This window comes from Colius striatus, chromosome 5, assembly GCF_028858725.1.
Source record: "Colius striatus isolate bColStr4 chromosome 5, bColStr4.1.hap1, whole genome shotgun sequence".
In the NCBI taxonomy this organism is placed as follows: Eukaryota; Metazoa; Chordata; class Aves; order Coliiformes; family Coliidae; genus Colius; species Colius striatus.
In genome coordinates this window covers 34,487,371-34,506,777 of record NC_084763.1, presented here as the reverse complement: position 1 = coordinate 34,506,777, position 19,407 = coordinate 34,487,371, and the positions used below count along the sequence as shown (strand labels likewise).

The 19,407-nt window shown below is 36.8% G+C and overlaps 2 protein-coding genes across 3 annotated transcripts in view; one reads left to right on the top strand and one right to left on the bottom strand.

Annotated features, from left to right (window-relative positions):
• Positions 1 to 19,407, top strand: part of ANKIB1 (ankyrin repeat and IBR domain containing 1) — a 410,605-nt gene that overhangs the window by 243,964 nt on the left and 147,234 nt on the right. The window lies entirely within an intron of this gene.
• CDK6 (cyclin dependent kinase 6) overlaps positions 1 to 19,407 on the bottom strand; it is a 141,525-nt gene that overhangs the window by 66,108 nt on the left and 56,010 nt on the right. For both annotated transcript variants that reach the window (XM_061996289.1, XM_061996290.1), the window contains one exon: positions 17,637 to 17,804. In XM_061996289.1, the coding sequence (XP_061852273.1) occupies positions 17,637 to 17,804 (168 nt within the window). The remainder of the gene's footprint in view (positions 1 to 17,636; positions 17,805 to 19,407) is intronic.

Here is a 19,407-nt window from a genome sequence, read left to right as displayed (position 1 = left end):
GGTTCCAGAGTCTAAAGGACTTGTAGGGGATCATCAGAAGAAAATGTTAGATCCAACATAGATGATTAGCTGTTGAATACTCATGCTGTCTTTTCAGATTTCTGAGATAAACTGCAGCTGCTATGGAGTTAATCACGCTATTAATCTAATGCAAATCTAATGTGAACATCTTGAGGTACATGGTGAAAGCTGCTCTATCATGATGACTTGACTAGGATATCAACTGTATTAAAATCTTAAATGACTCCAATTTCATAGAAAGCAGCAAGTGAACAGAAAGCCACTTCACCTTCTGTTGTTGTTTGCAATGCAGTACAAAATGCCTTTGATTTTTTCATAGTAGATACCTGTGTAGTGTAGTCTACTACCACTGCTTGTGATGTTACTGAAGGTATAGAAGAAAAAAATAAAAGAAAAAAAGTACTTTGATTTTTAATAAGACTTAAAAAGCTTTGGGAATTTTGCATAATGTTGATTGTATGTGCCTTTGGGTATGTAAAATAATAAAAAAAACTGACTTGTGGAGTACACGGGAGGAAGAGTGACACCGCACACACTACAAATATAAATAAGAACTAGTGTCCACTTTCCACAAATGGTTCACTATGAATCTAGGAGTTTTGGAAAGATTTATGCATTTTACTTGCTAATTGTGTGAGAGTCAGATAACACTTGTTGTATATCAACTGCAGGAAAAGCAAGTTCTGTGCAAGCATAGCAGTTCTCAGAAATCACGGTATTTACACCCTATCCTGCACACTAGTGATGTAGAGAAGGGTAAACAAGAGCTTCTTAATCCTTTCCTGGTGAATCCATTCTTGGTTATAAAGTTTCTTTAAAAAGGTGAAGGCTGGAATTATCAGGCAGATTTGGATTAAAAATATCACTCAAAGGGAAATGAGAACATGTACGTAAAGTAAAAAAAAGAATAAAATAAACCAAAGTTTTGGGAAAAAAGTATCATTACTTGTAAATTCTAAGAACAGTTGTAGTTTCTTGTCCTTGCTTTTCTATGAGTTAGTGGTAATGTCTAAGACTACAGAAGAGGCAAAATTTGCATACATTCAGAGTTGGCAGCATACAACTCTCATTTTCAGTTCAATACTGGAGCAGTGCAGTAGTCAGTCTCTCAAATGTGACTATAGATAGAAAACATGCAGAGTCTTCTCACAGAGGGGTAGGAACTCCATCCCCTTTAGGGCCTCAAGAAATCTCTGCAGGGTAAATATATAGCTGATGTAAACACAAAGTAGAGCAACACAGAATTCAGGAAACTCAGGGTAAGTTCAGAAGATGTTTACATTGACTATAAAAATCTGAAAATAGTGTTTACTTTGAGAGATGCTTTCTTCTTTTCTGGCTTACTACAGATTCTTTATCCAAACTTGCCAAAACCTAATGTACACAGTTTCTAATATTTAATCTGAATTCAACTGATGAAAACTTTTTTTTTTCTTCCATTCACTTTTAAAACTAATGCTGCTTTTTAAGTAGTTTCATCTATTACTACTCACCTCAAATTTAATTTTATAACATGGAAATTCAGTAGTTTTGCTGATAACTGTAGTTATGGATACATCTTCATTTTTATGCAGCAATGATTGTTCAATTAGTGGTTTTCAGCTGATTAATGTAGTTTTAAATGATGCACTTAAAGTATTTTTCAGCAACATCTCTCAATGTTACTTGATATTCTTGAAGCACTGGAGCATGAAGAAGGGTACAGCCAGCAGGTTAAGGGAGATTCTTTTCCCCCTCTACTCTGCCCTGGTGAGGCCTCATCTGGAGTACTGTGTCCAGTTCTGGGCTCCTCAGCTCAAGAAGGACAGGGAAGTGCTGGAGAGAGTCCAGCACAGGGCCACCAAGATGATCAGAGGAGCGGAACGTCTTTCATATGAGGAAAGGCTGTGGGAACTGGGGCTGTTTAGTCTAGAAAAGAGGAGATTGAGGGGGGATCTTATTAATATTTACAAATATGTAAATAGTGGATGTCAGGAGGTTGGAACGTACCTTTTTTTCTATTTTATCTAGCAACAGAACAAGGGGTAATGGGATGAAGCTGGAACACAAAAAGTTCCATTTAAATATAAGAAAAAACTATTTTACTGTTCAGGCGAGGGAGCAGAGGAACAGGCTTCCCAGAGGGGTTGTGGAGTCTCCTTCCTTGGAGGTCTCAAGACCCGCCTGGACATGTTCCTATGTGACCTGATCTACGTTGACCTGCTTCTGCAGGGTGGTTGGACTTGATGATCTCTAGACTTCCCTTCCAACCTTTACCATTCTATGTATCTATGATTCTATGCTTCATTGTAATGTTTTTTCTTTACCTTTGCATTAAAAAATAGGTAACCTAGAAGGCCTTGAGAATTATAATGTATTATTTTAGCACTGTTTTCTTAACACTCGGAGTGAAAAAAAAGAGGTTATACCTGTAAGAATTCTATGGCCACAGCCTGTGACCTGGATAGGCACTTGTATCAATATAATTTCTGAAGGTCATTGCTGTTTCCTGTATACTCCACTCCTCCAAAGCATCTTGAATATTTGTTCATAGAAGGTGTCTGTATTTTTCAAATGTGAAAACCTGGAATAAGATCCTGGCCACAGTGAAGTTAAAGGGATGTTTTTCATTGACTGTATTGAAGCTAGGACTTTGTACCACGGAGATTCAATAAAAGTACACTGGTTCAGTATATGCAAAATTTGAAGCTAAAATCCAACTGGAGTAATTTTCTTGCTCCACATTTTTCTACTTTCTTTATAGCAACGAATCCTTGCTAGTCAAGTGACTGTGTCTGGAGATACCAAGCTTCATGTTTAAAACTTAGCTCACACTACAAATTCTGTTTTACTATAAACTCATGGTTTTAATATTTTCATATATTGATGGTAACACAAACAGCCTTGATTTCTGTTGAAAATTATTTATTTATCACATGTACGACTTGAATTAACCCAGCTACAGTGCATGATATTGTCTACTTTTAATGTCCTCTGAAACTACATTTTGAACCACATTTGAAGCTCATAGCCAGCTTCCCACAAACCAGAGAAGTTCATAGTTGAATAACATTTTTTTTTCACCCTATCTTACCCACATAAATTTTTCTCTAGAAAATCTAGTTGCATTTTTTTATAAATGGATTTTTTTTTTCCACAGACTGGTGAAAACTAGTTTTTTGGAGCTAGGTTATACACAGACTTTGGTCCACTTAACAAGGTCAGACTGTTTATTCTTGACCAAATTCTTTCCCACTGTAAAAAGGTACTTTTAAATGTCACATTCCAAAAACAGTGCCAGTAAGTCACTGAAGCATATTTTCCCACAAGAACTGATACTGCATGCAGGTCCCTCCCTATTTAATTCATCTCGTGTTTAAATTACATAAGGTGCAGTATGTCTTTAATGTAAAATTTACTAAATCAATCTTAGTAGCACAGAATCTACACAATGTCAGCTGTGTCTTTATTAACCTAAATAGTCTCATTCATTTCAAAGAGAGAGTGTCCGAGCAGCATCAGGCAGAGAAAGAGAAACAAAAAGACAATTCACTACAAAATATAAAATAAAAATAAACCAAATGAAAAATATTCACTGTAGACAGACTCTTTTATTCACCTTATAAATTGGCTTAGTTTGATGAAGCCATTCTGATTCATACCAGCTGAAGTACGTGGCTATTATGATCTACTGCAATAGGCATAAGAAAATGTAAACCATTAAAGACTTCCAATTTTTAACCTATGCTTCCAAGCTGGTTTTCATTTTATGGAGTCAGAATATAAACATATAAACAAAATTAAGGAAAATACTATTACATTAAGAAGATAATTACCTATGACTTTTTTTTAAGATGTTATACTGACTGAGCATGTTTTGAGATATATTTTTACTTAATTAGCATGGGACACAGATCAACCCAGCATACTAAATTGTATACCAAAATTAAAAAATAATCCATCAATCATCATCTGCATTTTAAGAATGTCTTGATTGATTCTATCCTTGCAAGTGCAATATGAAACAGAACAGGTAAGAATCATATGAAAAATATACATCCAAATGAAGCAGGGTTAAAGACCTGACTAAATCTTTCTCTGAGATGTACTGTCATTGAAATTACAGTACTGGTGATGGAAACATATTCTATGAAAGGATCAATACTCTGCCCTCGTGAGATCACATCTGGAATATTGTGTTCAGTTCTGGGCCCCTCAGTCCAAGAGGATAGGGAGCGGCTGGAGAGAGTTCAGCACAGGGCCACAAAGATGATTAAGGGAGTGGAGCATCTCCCTTAGCAGATTCTTTAGCTTGGAGAAGACTGAGGGGTGATCTCATTAATAAAGGGTGAGGTGGACAAAACTGCAGTGCTTCTAATGAACGTAAGAAATATATATTGCTCTCAGTGACTGTTAGAAGAAATTTACTTGAGTACTCTCATTGAAGCTGTTTAAAAATACAAGACAGTCGGGAATGTTTGATTACATTTGATTATACTTGATTCCAACAGAACCCCTGAAAGAGTACACCCTCTCCTCTGCCCCCAATTAACAAATACACAAAGGTTTTCCCATCTGTTTTTTCATCGGAATTTTAAAACTTTCAACGTGACTCTGTGCACACTCTATCCTCTCTTGCACTTGAAAAACTGTCATGCTGTTCGATACGAAGCACTTTAAAAAACCCAGTAACAACTGGGTTTCCATGAATGGTTATAGTATTTCATGGAAAAAATTACTTGTTTTCAATAGTAAGTGGTGAACCCTGTAAAAAAGCTAAAAGTTTTGTTCATCATCACCTAAGAAGTTCCATGCTTTATGGCAGAGCGAGGTAAACGATAGTTTGTTCCATGAAGCCAATAAGTAGAAATGGTGCTAGTACAAACTAACACTTGGGTTTGCATTTCTCTCAATGTTATTGATATTCCAAGTAGACTAAAAAATATTATTTAACTATTGCCATAAGTTATACTAAGGGACATTCATACTCCTCTAAAAGGCTCAACTGACATTACATATTGGCAGTTTTAATTGATAGTTTTCATTTTCAAGCTCATACCTTAAGTTTAGAGGTAGTTAGATTCTCACAGACTTAGGCTTTGCATTTCCTAACACCCAAACTCTTTCTGCTGTATATGTGACAAGGCATATATAGAAGAAAAGAAATCCTGTGTTTTTCAAAGGATTTCATCAGGCTCATCCTCAGGCTCTATTATAGTGTCTTCTGCCTGAAAAACTAATCAAAATAGGGGAATCAATACATTAATTTTTAGAGGCTAGGTGACAAGGGACAAGAAGTTATGAATCATAGAATCACAGAATGGTAGGAATAGTAAGAGACCCTTAGAGATCATCTAGTCCAACTCCCCTGCAGATCAGGTCACACAGGAATGTGTCCAGGCAGGTTTTGAAGACCTCCACAGAAGGAGACTTCCACAGCCTCCCTGGGCAGCCTGTGCCAGGGCTCCATCACCCTAACAGTAAAATAATTTTTTCTTACGTTTAAATGGAACTTTTTGTGTTCCAGTATCTTTCCATTATCCCTTGTCCTGTCACCAGATACAACAGAAAAAAGTGATGTCCCAACCTCCTGACATCCACCATTTACATATTTGTAAATATTAATAAGATCTCCCCTCGGTCTCCTCTTTTCTAGACTAAACAGCCCCAGTTCCCGCAGCCTTTCCTCATATGAAAGACGTTCCACTCCTCTGATCATCTTGGTGGCTCTGTGCTGGACTCTCTCCAGCACTTCCCTGTCCCTCTTGAACTGGACACAGGACTCCAGATAAGGCCTCACCAGGGCAGAGTAGAGGGGGAGCAGAGCCTCTCTTGACCTGCTGGCCACACTCTTCTTGATGCATCCCAGGATGCTGTTGGCCTTCTTGGCCATCAGGGCACATTGCTGGCTCAAGTTTAGTTTATTGTCAACCAGGACTCCCAGGTTTCTCTCTGCAGAGTTGCTCTCCAGTAAGTCAATCCCCAGCTTGTCCTGGTTCTTGGGATCGTTCCTCCTCAGACGCAGGACTCTGCACTTGTCCTTGTTGAACCTCACGAGGTTCCTCTCTGCCCAACTCTCAAGCCGGTCAAGATCCCACTGAATGGCAGCACAGCCTTCTGGGGAATCAGCCTGTCCTGCCAGTTTGGTGTCATCAGGGAACTTACTGAGGGTACACTCTGTCCCCTCATCCAGGTCGTTGATGAAGATGCTGAACAAGACTGGCCCCAGAACCGATCCCTGTGGAACTCCACTGGCCACAGGCCTCCAACTCGATTCTTTGCCATTGATCACCATCCTCTGGGCTCTGTCATTCAGCCATGAAGTGACAATGGAAGTCATGTATTTATCTTGTTTCATTAAAAAAATTGTAGAAAATCCTGTGTCCCTGAACAAATCAAGCAGGAGGATATAGCTTTCTTTTTGTTGAGCAGCATAGGTTCTGTCCATACTACTGAGATCATCATCTAAGTTGATGGTGTTTCTCCATCAATATTGATATGGAACTGTAATCTCTAGAATTTATGCCTAGTATAAGCTAAAAAGGGGGCTGAAAAAGGATTGGCAAAGAGAGAACTTGTAAGAACTATTCCCAACACTGAAAATTAAAAAGTCTTACTCTTTTGCTCACTTATACAGCTTTTCACCTAAAATCCTTTTATACTGTTGGTCAATGCATAAATAAACTTTTTGTAATTGCAATACAATGTTCCATACAGGTGGGTGGATGTGGACCTGACAGTTCTGTATATCTGCAAGTTTCTTTTCAGTGGAAACTCCCCCATTCATAGACTGTTTATACAAGGTGAAAGACCTCTTTTGGAAGTGACTCACCATCCACTAGGCATTCTTTCTCCAGTTCTACAGAACAGATTATATGTAATTTCAGAGTATTTGTACTAGAAATAAGGCTGTTTAAAAATGTTTCTTACAAAATCAGGTAATTTACCTTAGGTACAGAAGATGAATCTGCACAGAATAGAATGAAATACTGTGGACTGCCTTTTCCACTAGCTACTCAACTTGTTCCAGTCAAAGACCTCTTGCTCTGAGTTTTCTCTTGCTCCAAAGTTTTTGCATAGTTAGTATACTTTTCCTCATCCTTTGGGCCTGCTTAATATTATCTACTGCTGACAGTCAAGGCAAAAAACTAATACTACAGCATAAAAGGTACTATTTATTCATTGTAATAAACAATAATTATTTTAGAAGTATTAACTCTTGATGTGCATAGTTATACAAAATACGGTGCTGACATTTTCTTCTGAATCATAGTTAAGAGTATAGCTCAAGAACCAGTTGAAGGCGCATCTGTCTACCTATTACTTCAACAACAAACTAGCTGTTTACAATGGCAGGTTTCCATGGTTACAACCTTGCATGAGGCCCACACAGTACAACTTACATCTTTGCCGATTAAAAAAAAATCTCCTTCCTCCTAAGCAGAAAATCTCTGCTCTTGTTATTTCTCTTCTAAATCTGCCACGTCCTCAAACCACAATCAGCATGAACTTGAAGGTGGTCACTTTCCCTCCATATTTGCATCTGAGTTTTTTCCTTATCTGTGCTTTCTTGATTCATTGTTCATGTTTGGTAATGCTAGTTGGTTTTATATTTTTCTTTTCGTCATCTGCTCTGTCACTCAGGTTCAGCAAATAATCAAAACTCTGATCCTGTTTCAAAACAATCTGAACTTTAATAGCAAAAACATACTGAGTTTTCTAAATAGTATGCAATCATTCCTTTTTTCTTCTTTACTAGAAAGCTACTATAAAATGCCTATGTCATTACTATACAGAGCAGAACAATTTGCTGACTGCAATTCAATTGCCCACAACCAGTTCTTCCCTGTTGATCACAAGTTTAAAAAGTATTTTCATTGATTGCATCTGAAGAACATCTTTGGCTTGCATTCATCACAGAGACGGCAAAATCCAAAGCAAACAGTAGTTTATTCACTACTTGAGCTGCTCTGATATACATTTAAAAGTCCACAGACTCCATTTTCAAATTCAGTCTTCCCAGCTTTGCAACAAACTTCTGTGTGCACTTCAGAATAATTAGAAGTTTTATTTCCAAATCTCCCATTTAAGTTTTTTTAAACATGTAACCAATTATGTTATCTTTCTGCACATTTTGTGGAGTCAGTTACACATTTTAATGGACCAGTTTTGACAACTGCTATTCATCTGTCTGACCTAAACAAAAACCCAACCCACCCCTTGTACCCCAAAGGCTTGAAGATTTCTGGAACTGAATCTAAAGAAATTTCAAGAACTGTATTGAGAGGTTTTGGTATATATTCATATGTCCTGGATGGTTTTGTATTTTTGAAGAGCATTCTGCAGGGTCCTTTCATGACACTTTTATTTAACAGAATTATTTCTTAATCTTGGTACTGATGTAATTTTTTCTTGATTTATAAATTAAATATAGCATTTTTTCTACTTATCCATGACTGCAATTTGTCAGACCAGAATATCCTTTTCCATTGTCTTTTAAACATAGAACTGTTCTCTTCGTTCCAGACAAGCAGATTCTGTGGTAGCTGTATCATCTTCTTATTCCTTTCAACAAACAAAAAAAACCCCTAATTTTCTGTGAGTAATCTTACAGATCCTCAAAGTGCCTTTGCTTTACCTTGACTGCAAAACCAAATCACTGCTAATGTGTCTTGTCAGACTCTATGGTACCCATGTGTTCTAAGAATACAAATGTCCCCAAGTGTCCCCCTCTTCTTTCTCTCTTTAGCATTTTGTGGTATCCCAGTCCACTCAGATTGATGGCTTGACCTTATATATCCTGACCTTATAGTATATCTGAACAGCTGAGCCTGAGTATAAATTCTGAAGCATCCTGAGAGCTGGGCTACCTAGAAAGGCTACCAGCACTGCTCCATCCTGCTCCTTTTCTTCATTATTCATATAAAATAAGATTTTCAGTAAGCATTTCTATTATTTGAGCTGGGAGTTAGCTTGCAGGATGCAAACTATGTTAAAAAAATTATAAACAGACAGTGTCCTGACAGGTTAATTTTTACATCCAGATGTTCACTATACTTCCACAGTAGCCTATATTTCTACTCACTTTCATGTGCTATTTTTCAGCTCAAGTCCTAGTTGCAAGTTATTTCTGTAAGCTAGTTTCAAGTTTATCCAAGATTTTCTGGCATCCTCTGTTTCACGGAAAGTCTTCTGATCAGGTTTTCAGCAGTCAGGTTGATTGTCGTTCACAGATGTGAGTTGCCACATCATCCCATTTCCAGATGGGAAGCATTGCAACCAAACTTTGCTCTCCATCTGGACTTTTTCAACTTGCTGTCCCAACAAGGACTCTGTTTTTGCCTTCATATTTTCATCCCTATTTGGGATGAAACCTCCAGGTTGCCTTTTTGCTTCTTTAGTGGAGTGTCTCTCTGTTTCATATCTCATTCTAATTCTTTGTGCTCTCATGCTGGCCTCTATTGAAACTGTAGCCTCCTTTGGTTTATGATATCATCTGCACTATTTGCTTCATCTCATCTTAATAAAGCCCACTAGTTCCTTCTTCAGAAAATGATTTTGCTCTGACATTTACGCCAATCCATCTGACCTCCTGAAAGCTGTTTTCATTGAGGGTCAAGCTCATGAAGTGCATCTCTGATAAAGTTGACTATAAAATGCACACGGAATCTTGAAGGGGCAAATACAGAAATATGGAACTGGAATGGACTGCTTCAGTCATCAGTATTTGCCAACTGAATTACACACGTTCATCAAGTTCTCTCTTAAAATCGCTTATATTTCCTGCTTGCGCTGGTCCTATTGTAGGCCATTTCAGAATCTCACTATTTGTTTTCTAACTTTCTGTCTCAAACTATTTAAGCCCAGCTTAAACTAATTAGTTCTCATAACACTATTGACATTTGAAGTTGTACTCTCCCTTTCTATCCTTGGTGATATTTTTAGGTATCATTTGTATCTAACTCTCATGATTAATTCTCTTAAATTAACTCAGATTCTTCTTGCCTTGCAGAAAATTATGTCCCCCTTTCCCTTATCCAGCCTTTGCCATGCCTATACATGATCAAAATCATCTCTCAGCCTCAGAAAAAGCAAATCGCTGGCAGCAGCGTTCTACATGAGGTTTGATCAACTAATTTGTGTTGTTGCATCAGTATTTTTTCATTTCTAATAAAATATCCTACATGTTACAGTCTAAATTTCCATTTGCTCTGTTTATGTATCTAAGCAGTGACTCAGCCTGCCTGGGATCTCTGCAGCTTGTTACCAAGCTATTTGTAAGATCTCCAAAACTGAGGAATTCCCTTTGTAGCTCAATAATTCTTTTAACATAACATACTTTCCTCTGGATTTATCCAGTTATTTCTTGAAGATGTGAAGTCTAGAGAAATCTAGTTACTTCAGTGATGCCTTATGATTTACTGAAATCTGGATAATGTAGGACTATTGTATTTCTACTGTTTATCAAAATAATTATCTTTTTGCATTTTGTAATATATTGCAATATGTAACTGATTTCTTTAATGCAAGGAGACATTTACAAGGCCTTGGCTATCTGCTACCATTCGGTTAAATTAAGAATGGGAAATTGAAGGCTAGACACCAAGAAAACTTTCTGATTTATATAGAGGTTTTGGAACGGTCTTCCATGGGAAACAATAGAATCCCTATTTGTTGGCACATTTAAAGTTAACATGAGCAAAACATTAGACATGACATAAGAGAGAACAATCCTGCCTGATCCACAACAGGACTGGATGATTTCACATCTCTTTTGCTTTTGAGCTGTAGAATGCCTCACCAGCAACACTATATAAGAACTAAATACTGTTATGCTAAGAGAAACTTTTGTGAATGTACCTGTACAAGAGAAATTTCAGTTAGAAATATCTTCTACAGCAAGACTTTGACTGCTGTACAGAAATCCATTGCAAAAACACATCAGCAACTCATTTTTATTACATATTAAGCCCTAAAAGCATTTCTGTCAGCAGTGTACAGACACCTGCCTTCACTTTGGGGTGGCATGAGCTCTAAGGAGAGTATGCTATTATCTCTATTCCTCTTCCTTTGGCTGTCTCACATTCGAGTACCAAACAGGCCCATGCTTGCTTACCCTCTGTGCTCTGATAAGAACATAACCAGAGGCTGTTATTTTAGTGTTTCAGTAGGTTTGAAATTCTGTGGGAACAGTTTTGTAAATATACAGGGAGAGACTTTGTGAAACAATCAAATTGTTTTTACAATCCAACCCACTCAATTATCTCTGGTAGTAGATGTAAAAACAAAGCTGCTTAAATCAACAGAAAAATAGTACAAAGAAAATGTAAATCACTGGGTGGGGGAAATGCACGACATATTTTTATATCTGAAAACAGAAGATAGAAGTTTGGTCACACAATAGCAGGATGCTCTTTTATAGTATAGAGAAAATACACAGTAGTAATTTTCTGCCTTTCTTTCTCCCTTTTATACCCCCTTGCCCTGATGCCTGCTCGTTATAAACTCATTTCTTCTGCTTCCTGAAGTTCATTTACCAGGCATTTGTACAAAAACTGTTAAGTCAGTACTGCACCATTACTAACAAATCTACTGTATCTTCTGAAGTGAAAGAGAAAAGAAAATCAAACATTTAATTTTAACTTCCTTTCAACATTTGGAGGCCTATTTACACTGAGTACATTTTTCTTGCACCAATGGAATTGTACTGTTGCAAAATAATACCAAATTTCACCCAGAGGTGAAAAGGGAATGCCTTACAAAGCACAACTACAGGAATATAAACAAAATTATCAGGTGTCAAGACATAAAACAAAATGAGGATTTTTTCTTACAGTCCTGTAGTTAACTGTAGCCCAAAGTATAAATGGTTCAAAAAGTAAATAGAATAATTTATGGTAGATGCGTACTTCAGTAATTGTTATAGATAATGATCCAGATACAATCTCCAGCACTGGAAATTGCTAATTTTCTAACTGATGAAAGCTGGTTCTTGCTCTCCTTCCTAAGCATCCTCCATTGGACATTATCCTTTTATAGTGCACAAGGTCTACCTTTGGCACAGCCTCGTAGAAACTTCTATTGTTCTGATATGAACTGTGCTCAAAGTTGTACCTTTTTTCCCCTTTTTCCACCAGCTCAAGGTCAACCTATTCTGCAAGATTGCACTGCCAAAGCTGCAGGGCTGCAAAACATGCTCAGCTTGGTGTGGACAAACTCTGTCATCACATGATATATATTCTAATGTTTGCAGCTCTGAAAAGGAGTTTTCTGGCACAGCAAATATTCTCATGTGTAGGAAATTTGCTTGTTTACTGTGAAATAAATTACTTTCTTTCAAAGATTAAAAGATAGGCTTGTATGGTTCATGATGCACCTAGGTCTGTGTCAGAGCATTGGGTTGCATTCCCTGCATTCCTGACAGGTCTCAAGAGTGAGTTGTGGCATCAGCTGTGAAGAAACAGCTCAGAGCCTGAACTCAGGCCTTGGCACTGAGGGGGTAAAAAATACTTCAAACACCAACACAGATACCTGTAGAAGTTTTCCTAAAGTAGGATACAGCAAGAGCCTTAAATGAACCAGCAACTGCTTGATCTAACATCTTCAAAACAGCTTAAGTCAGCATGAGTTGTGAAGTTTTGAAAGATATTTCCACCTTTGAGCTAGTGTAGTTATTTGAGTCCTCAGCTCAAGACTTCACACGTGATTTCATAACTGACTCCAACAAACCTAAGACTGTTGTGTCTACAGAGTGGATGACTCCATTTTCTGCTCACCCTCTCTTGTTTTATCAGTGCTTTCACCCATGGGGCTGTGCAGTGATTTGCAACTGCCAATCCACCTGAAAATGAATAAGTACTTCTTATGGGTCTCATTCTCAGTTGGACTGCATGGGTGTGACTACTAAGGCCAACACATGATAGGAGTATGTGACTAAAAGCAGAAACATCTTATTTCAGCAGTAGTTGAAATGTTATATCTACTTATGCTGTGAAATGGCACCTCTAGAATATTATCTCTAGAATGTTTCTAAAAATAACAACCTTCTGCCTTTCTACAAGAGCAGCTAGCACTGCTCCTCTAGACAAGTCTTAAAAAGTTTTAAATTCCTTACCATGGCAAAAAAATTAACAGCTTTGAAAATGATCTTATTTGATCCTAATGCAGATGAATAAAAGAAACTTTGAATTTCCTCACTTTGTCCATGTTTACTCCTGTACTGCCCTTTAATAATACTGTGACATTGAGCAATCTGTTTTTTCATTGCTAATTTCATATAAATCTGAGCCTTCTTAGTCAATGTCTGGTCTGAGTGAAGTCAAAGTAAACATATGTGAAAATGTTTTTAGTCAGCAGCAGACTTTACTGTCAATGTGCTGATAATGATTTTTGTTCTTAAGATGGTTTGGGAGATAAATGGCTCATTTTACTTGATGGAAGTAACTTTCTTGTAGGATGTTTGTGAGAATGCAATGAATATTCCTTCAGCTATTTAGATGTTAAAACACCAAGAAATTCACTCATTTCTTCACAAAGCCAGATACTTGGATTTTTTATGCAGAACTCTGTGTTAGTAGGGAAGACAGACTTGCCTTAAATAAGCCAACCAATTTAATCATACAGCATTCCTAAATAGTCACAACCTTTCAGCAGCAGCACTGACAAGCTCAACAACACATATTTTGATCCTTTGGATGTCTATCTTTAACTCATTTTCATTTTCAACGACATTGCGTGGACTAGAGGAATGCACCATGAAGAAAGAACTGGAGATCAGGGCTCAGATCTACAGTGATGTGCTGTCTTACAACAGTGAACGCTCAGTGTACATCAAAACAGAGGGAGGAAGATTTATGCTCTTATCAAATTATGTATAAGAGAAAATCTAGAGTCACGGTACTGGTTCCATTAGGGAACTATTTAACACAGCCCATAATTTTACTTTAATTCACTAGAGGAAGGTGCTTGATTAATTTCCGTAGGTCTGTTCCTATATTTGATGTTAACTGCAATCTTTAAATAGATTGCTGAATCAGGTTCATTTAGGGATACCCCACGCAACTCAGGTAAAAGCTAAGCTGTCACAGCCTCCAGGTCTGCTGGAACATATCCAATAAAGGAGTGGACTCTACAGGGTGTATTGCATAGAAATAAATATGTCCATTTTGGGAAGCATAATATCAAGAGGAGGTGGCCATAAAAAGAAAGGGGAAAGCACTCCAAAAACAAGGCAAAGCAAAAGAAAGTTCTTTGACTGTGTTCTCAACTATCATATTAGCTCAGATGAGATTTTCCATTCACATTAATTACTAAGAGGTGGCATTTATTAGAAAATTACAATGCAACAATGGTCAGAAAACAGGAAAGCACTTGTTCCTTCCTGGAAGAGCATTTTTCCCCCCTTTTTTTTTTTTTTGGTTAGTGTTTTTGTTGCTGTAACTACTTTATATATTTATTTTTACAAAGTAAGCCCAGCTAGTGAAAATTATTTTATGCTCTCTTGCTACTATACCAACAAAATATAATCCAAGTTCCTGCATGATGTGACATGTAAACCATTTGTGTAGAAGTGACTGCCAGAAATGGATGGAAAATTTTTATCCTGAAGAAACACTCAAATAAAATGCTAGCGTAATCTAAAATTACTCACTTGACAGTAATTGCAGAATTTTTTGTATCTTCTCTTTTTGATCATCAGTTCAGCTGAGTTTAGCACTCAACAACTTAGAGCATCAGCAAAGTGATGTGTTTTTCCTTCTGATGTTCAGTAAATCCAAAAATAAGTGGGTTTTTTTAAAGGAAAGATATAAACCATTTTTGTTTGCATTTCATGGGAAAAAAACTCTACCAGCAGTGCTGCCATCTAAGGTAAAGCATTCATGCTTTCAAAGAAAGTATTGAGTGTGTTACAAACACTAACACTTTGCCAGTTTCACTCAGATCCTGACACAGGTCACATTTGAAAATCTGGACAGTCTCAGCTCCACCTAGATACTGTGATCACAACTGTGTGCACTTATCACACAGCATTCTCATGTGCCATGATTCAGCTTCATTTCCCTTCTTTAAAGCACTTACAGATGGCTTATTTCTTTTTCATACTATAATTTTTAGATTTTCCAGACAATCAATTTGGTCTTTTGCTCAGAGCAAGTTAGTACTGAGGGCCCATTTATCTGCACAAGAGAAAAAAAAGTGAATTCATTAGGTTTTGCTATCAAATTCTAAAATTACAAAACCATATCACTCCACCTCCTCTGTCCTATGGAGCTTCTCTCTTATCACAAAGCTTATTCAAAAATTTCCCCAAGAGCCAGGACCAACACTTGAAAAAGAGTCTGACTTTGTATGAAACCAAAAGCTTGCCCTATTACCCACCATTTGAGATACCATTCTCTGACCTCATTCCTTCTAGTGCTGCTATTTCAGAACTATATCAGTTCTCAGTCTGACCATAGCTGGGAGTAGTTATCTCCACTCTGCTGCCCCAGAGCCTGAGTAACATTAGTTTGAATCTTTTATTAATTCACTGACAGAAATATTAAGAGGGTTTCTTTAAATGACAGCAATATGCTTGGACTACTGATCTGCCAGAAAGATTCTTTAGCATTGTGGAAATAACTGGCTATCAGAGAGAAATTGCTTTGAAGTTACCATTTGCCGCACACAGAATACTTTTTTTGGATCAGTTTTTACTGGATTACATTCATGGCAAACTTCTTTTGTCCCATCTGAAGAGTTTCTTTGTAAGCAATGAATGGGGGATGTATCTTGGGAATGATCTGACATTTCAAAAGATGATTCTTTCAGTTTATCTTGCAGTAAGCTTCTTTTCTGAAGGAAATGCTGCAAGCCTGTATATTGATTACCATGATAGCACATGCAATGTGCCTTTTATCACTGGACTGTCTGTCTGCACTATCACTTTTCAGTATAACTGAAGCTAATCCTTGCAAGCTAGGACTTTTATTAATTGATATCTGTTTTTTACAATGTAACTTTCTTTTTTTTTCCTAAAAACATTTCAAAATAAAGCTAGTCTTGCTGAAGTCAATGAAATTTTACTCACTATCTGGTGAAGAACTACAATTTAGACTATTTTGGTAACAGTAAAGTCAATATCTTTGTGTTTAAAAACCAGAAAGATGGGTTTTTTTAAAAACTTTTGTTTCCTGTAATGAATTTTAATGGAGGAAAAGGAGAAGAATTCACATGCCAATGTAGCAAGGTAAAATTACATTAAGAAAACAGAAAATGATAGCCTATACATGGCTAATATACATTTAGTAAAAGTTTCTAACCAGCACTCAAGTCTGTAGGAGCAATGAAGACTGACATTTAAAAGCATACCACATTATGACATTGTAAGCAGCAGTCCCCTCTAGGTTTCTACATATCCAGACAAAAGTTGATTTTGAAGGTGTTAAGCACTAAGTGCTTTAAAATCAATAAATTAAAAAGCCATAGTCATAGCTGATGTTTTAAACAAGAAAAGAATGACACACTAAGTTCTAGGTGTGAAAGCCATTTTTCACATCTATGCCCATACACTTTGTCACTGGCCACCAAATAATTCAATTATTTTAATACTCTTTAAAGTAGCTGCAATGACAATTGAATGTTTGTGTCAACACAGTACAAACCTTCATGTGCACAATCTTAGTCTGAACAGCTCTTATTCACAGCTATCCTAAGGGTACTAGCTAGTGGGTTTTGAAACATGATTTCTAGCATGCAACTATATACATCCTCCACATAGCAATTCTGGCAATGTTTGTTTACAAGCAGGTCTTGGTATCTCAGTAGATGCACTCTATTTCTGAGTATTTTGACCTTCCCTCCTATGTATGCTACATGTTCATGGACAAACTCCTTCTTAGTTCTGTAGATATTTTTTCCTTTTCTTTTCTTTATGAAGAACCTCTCTGATGGAAGCTTTACAACACTCTGCAATTTTATCTTAAAGAATTTTATAGATTAATAGAAATATTGATTGAAGCTGTTACTGACTGATAACTGGGAAATGAAAAATTACAGTAATTCAGGGACAATCTTTCCATTTTTTTTTTTTTTCTTCAAAGCTCTGTTTTGAGTTACAACATGATCAATCCTCAGCAGAGAGATTCTTTCAGCTTTGGATTAGGCTTTGGATTAGGAATTAGCTATGACTCTGGCTGCCAGGTCCACTTGAGCTGCCTCTAGATATGGAAAATCAGAGGCATGACAGAGAGGTGTTTTCACAAGTATCTGTGTATTTTTTTAGGCAAGACACCTGGGGATCAGCAAGAGTTTTATCTTAAAATACGTATTTCAGAAACTTTCACCCTTTTGTCTGGCTTAATGTACAAGAGAAATCAGCATCAGAACAGAAGCTAGACTGATGGAGTTTCAGAAAACTAGCAGTAATCAGTCATAGTTTATCTTAGAATCAGTAATCAGTAATTGATTACTTGTAAGAAGTAACCAGAACAACTTCAGTCCTGGCTGAAGAGCAATTGTTTTTGGAAACACAAATAACTTCAATTGCACAGATGTTTTTAGAAGTAATCTTATAGTATGGGATAAAAAGCTAGGAACATAGAGAGTAAAACACATTCTCTGCATTAAAGGAAAAATAAAAACCTCCAGAAACTTACCACTGAAGTAAGAGCCATCTGAAAACTGTAGATTCGCGCAAGGCCAAAGTCAGCTAACTTTATCTGCCCGTTGCTGGTTACAAGGATATTTTGAGGTTTCAGGTCCCGATGCACCACACGATGTGAATGCAGAAAATCCAGTCCCCGAAACAGCTGAAGCATCATATCCTAAATATAAAGAAGACATTGAAAGGAAGCAATTATCAAGAGAAGGTGGTAAACAAGTAAACTCCCCATCATAATCTGCAAAACTGATTTACTAAATACTGACTTAAATATGTCCAAGGAATAAAGACAGTTACTAGTATAAAATGGACAGGATGTTTCTAGAACTAGCTGACTTGAACAGGTGTCCTTATCGAGTTAATGCATTGTTTCTACTTGAATTATTTGAGATTGATTGATAGAAGTAAAAAGACTGGTCAACATACTTCAAAAAAAATAGCAAAAGCGTATCTCTAAATCCCAGAACAACTTCAAAGCAATGCTGTTCAAGCAAGAAAAATATGTAACAGCTTTTTGTTCTTAACTTTAAACCACACACCACTTGGTATCTCACACGTTTATGCTTTGTCCTGCCCTGGTGAAGTGAAAGTTTATCAGTCACTTCAACAGGCACAAGGATCTGTTTCAACCATAAAAGTTGTTTTAATGACAAATTCACCAGGACTTCATGTTACGATTATGAAGGGAAAAAGTTTACTTAGCAAAACCTGTTATATAGAATTTACTGAATAGGACAGAAACTAGTCTTTAGGCCAAAGTTTAGCACTAAATCAATGTAACAATCATGACTAACAGTTCTCATTCTGCTTTCTGTTTTGTTATAGTGATACAATCTTCTATGGTATTTCCACAGCTGAAGAAACTACTTCATCTGTACTCATGTTTTCACATTAATCTTAGCAACATGGAAAGAATGAACCAACTGACTAAAAATTAAACACTAGAACCCCCTGAATTCCAGTTTAGAAGGATATTGTCAACTTGAAAATTGTACTTCAAAATCAGACAGTTAAAAGATGTTGTGGCAAGTAAGAAACAAAAGGGCTAAAGAAAAAGTTTGTTTTCTGTAGACACTAGACTTGAGTTCGAGAAAATGTAGCTCTATGTTTGATGATGACATGTGCCCTTTCCACAGGTCATATAGTAGGGTGTCCACCAATTCTGTAATCAGCAACCAAAACGACCTTGGAGAGGCAATGGCATGAAACATGAGAAAAGAGAAGGACAGATTGAAGTTGTTTGCTTTGGTTCTTCTCTATGAACTTGGGCATATTTCAAGTAAATATTCAAGGCATATTATTTAAAGGAATGATATCTGAAAATGGGTTTAAAAATAGCTCAAAACATTCAACTTAACTGTTACTTCAGCTGAACGTGTTTTTAAGATATACTTTATAGACATTGCTATATAATTTAATAAAAAAATTATTATTTACATGTAATGTTATCTGATACTCTCTACAGAAAGTATCACAAAACGTATAGCTATTAAGGATGGAAGCGCTAAGCTGATCTCCAATGAAACATGGCTATTACTCTGTATAGTATATGTCTGCCAAACAGTAGTAACAGTGTGCTGATCATAGAGTAATCACTTTATATTTGAAGATGCTGATGATGGAGATATTATCACGGGACTATGGATGCTGTGACAGTATTTAGTTATTATCACCTCTGAAGGATAGTGGTACACTGAGAACTTCATTCCCTGTTAGCTGATGCTATTTATTCCCTTTGCTTCCCTGGGAAAATTTGTGATCTGCTA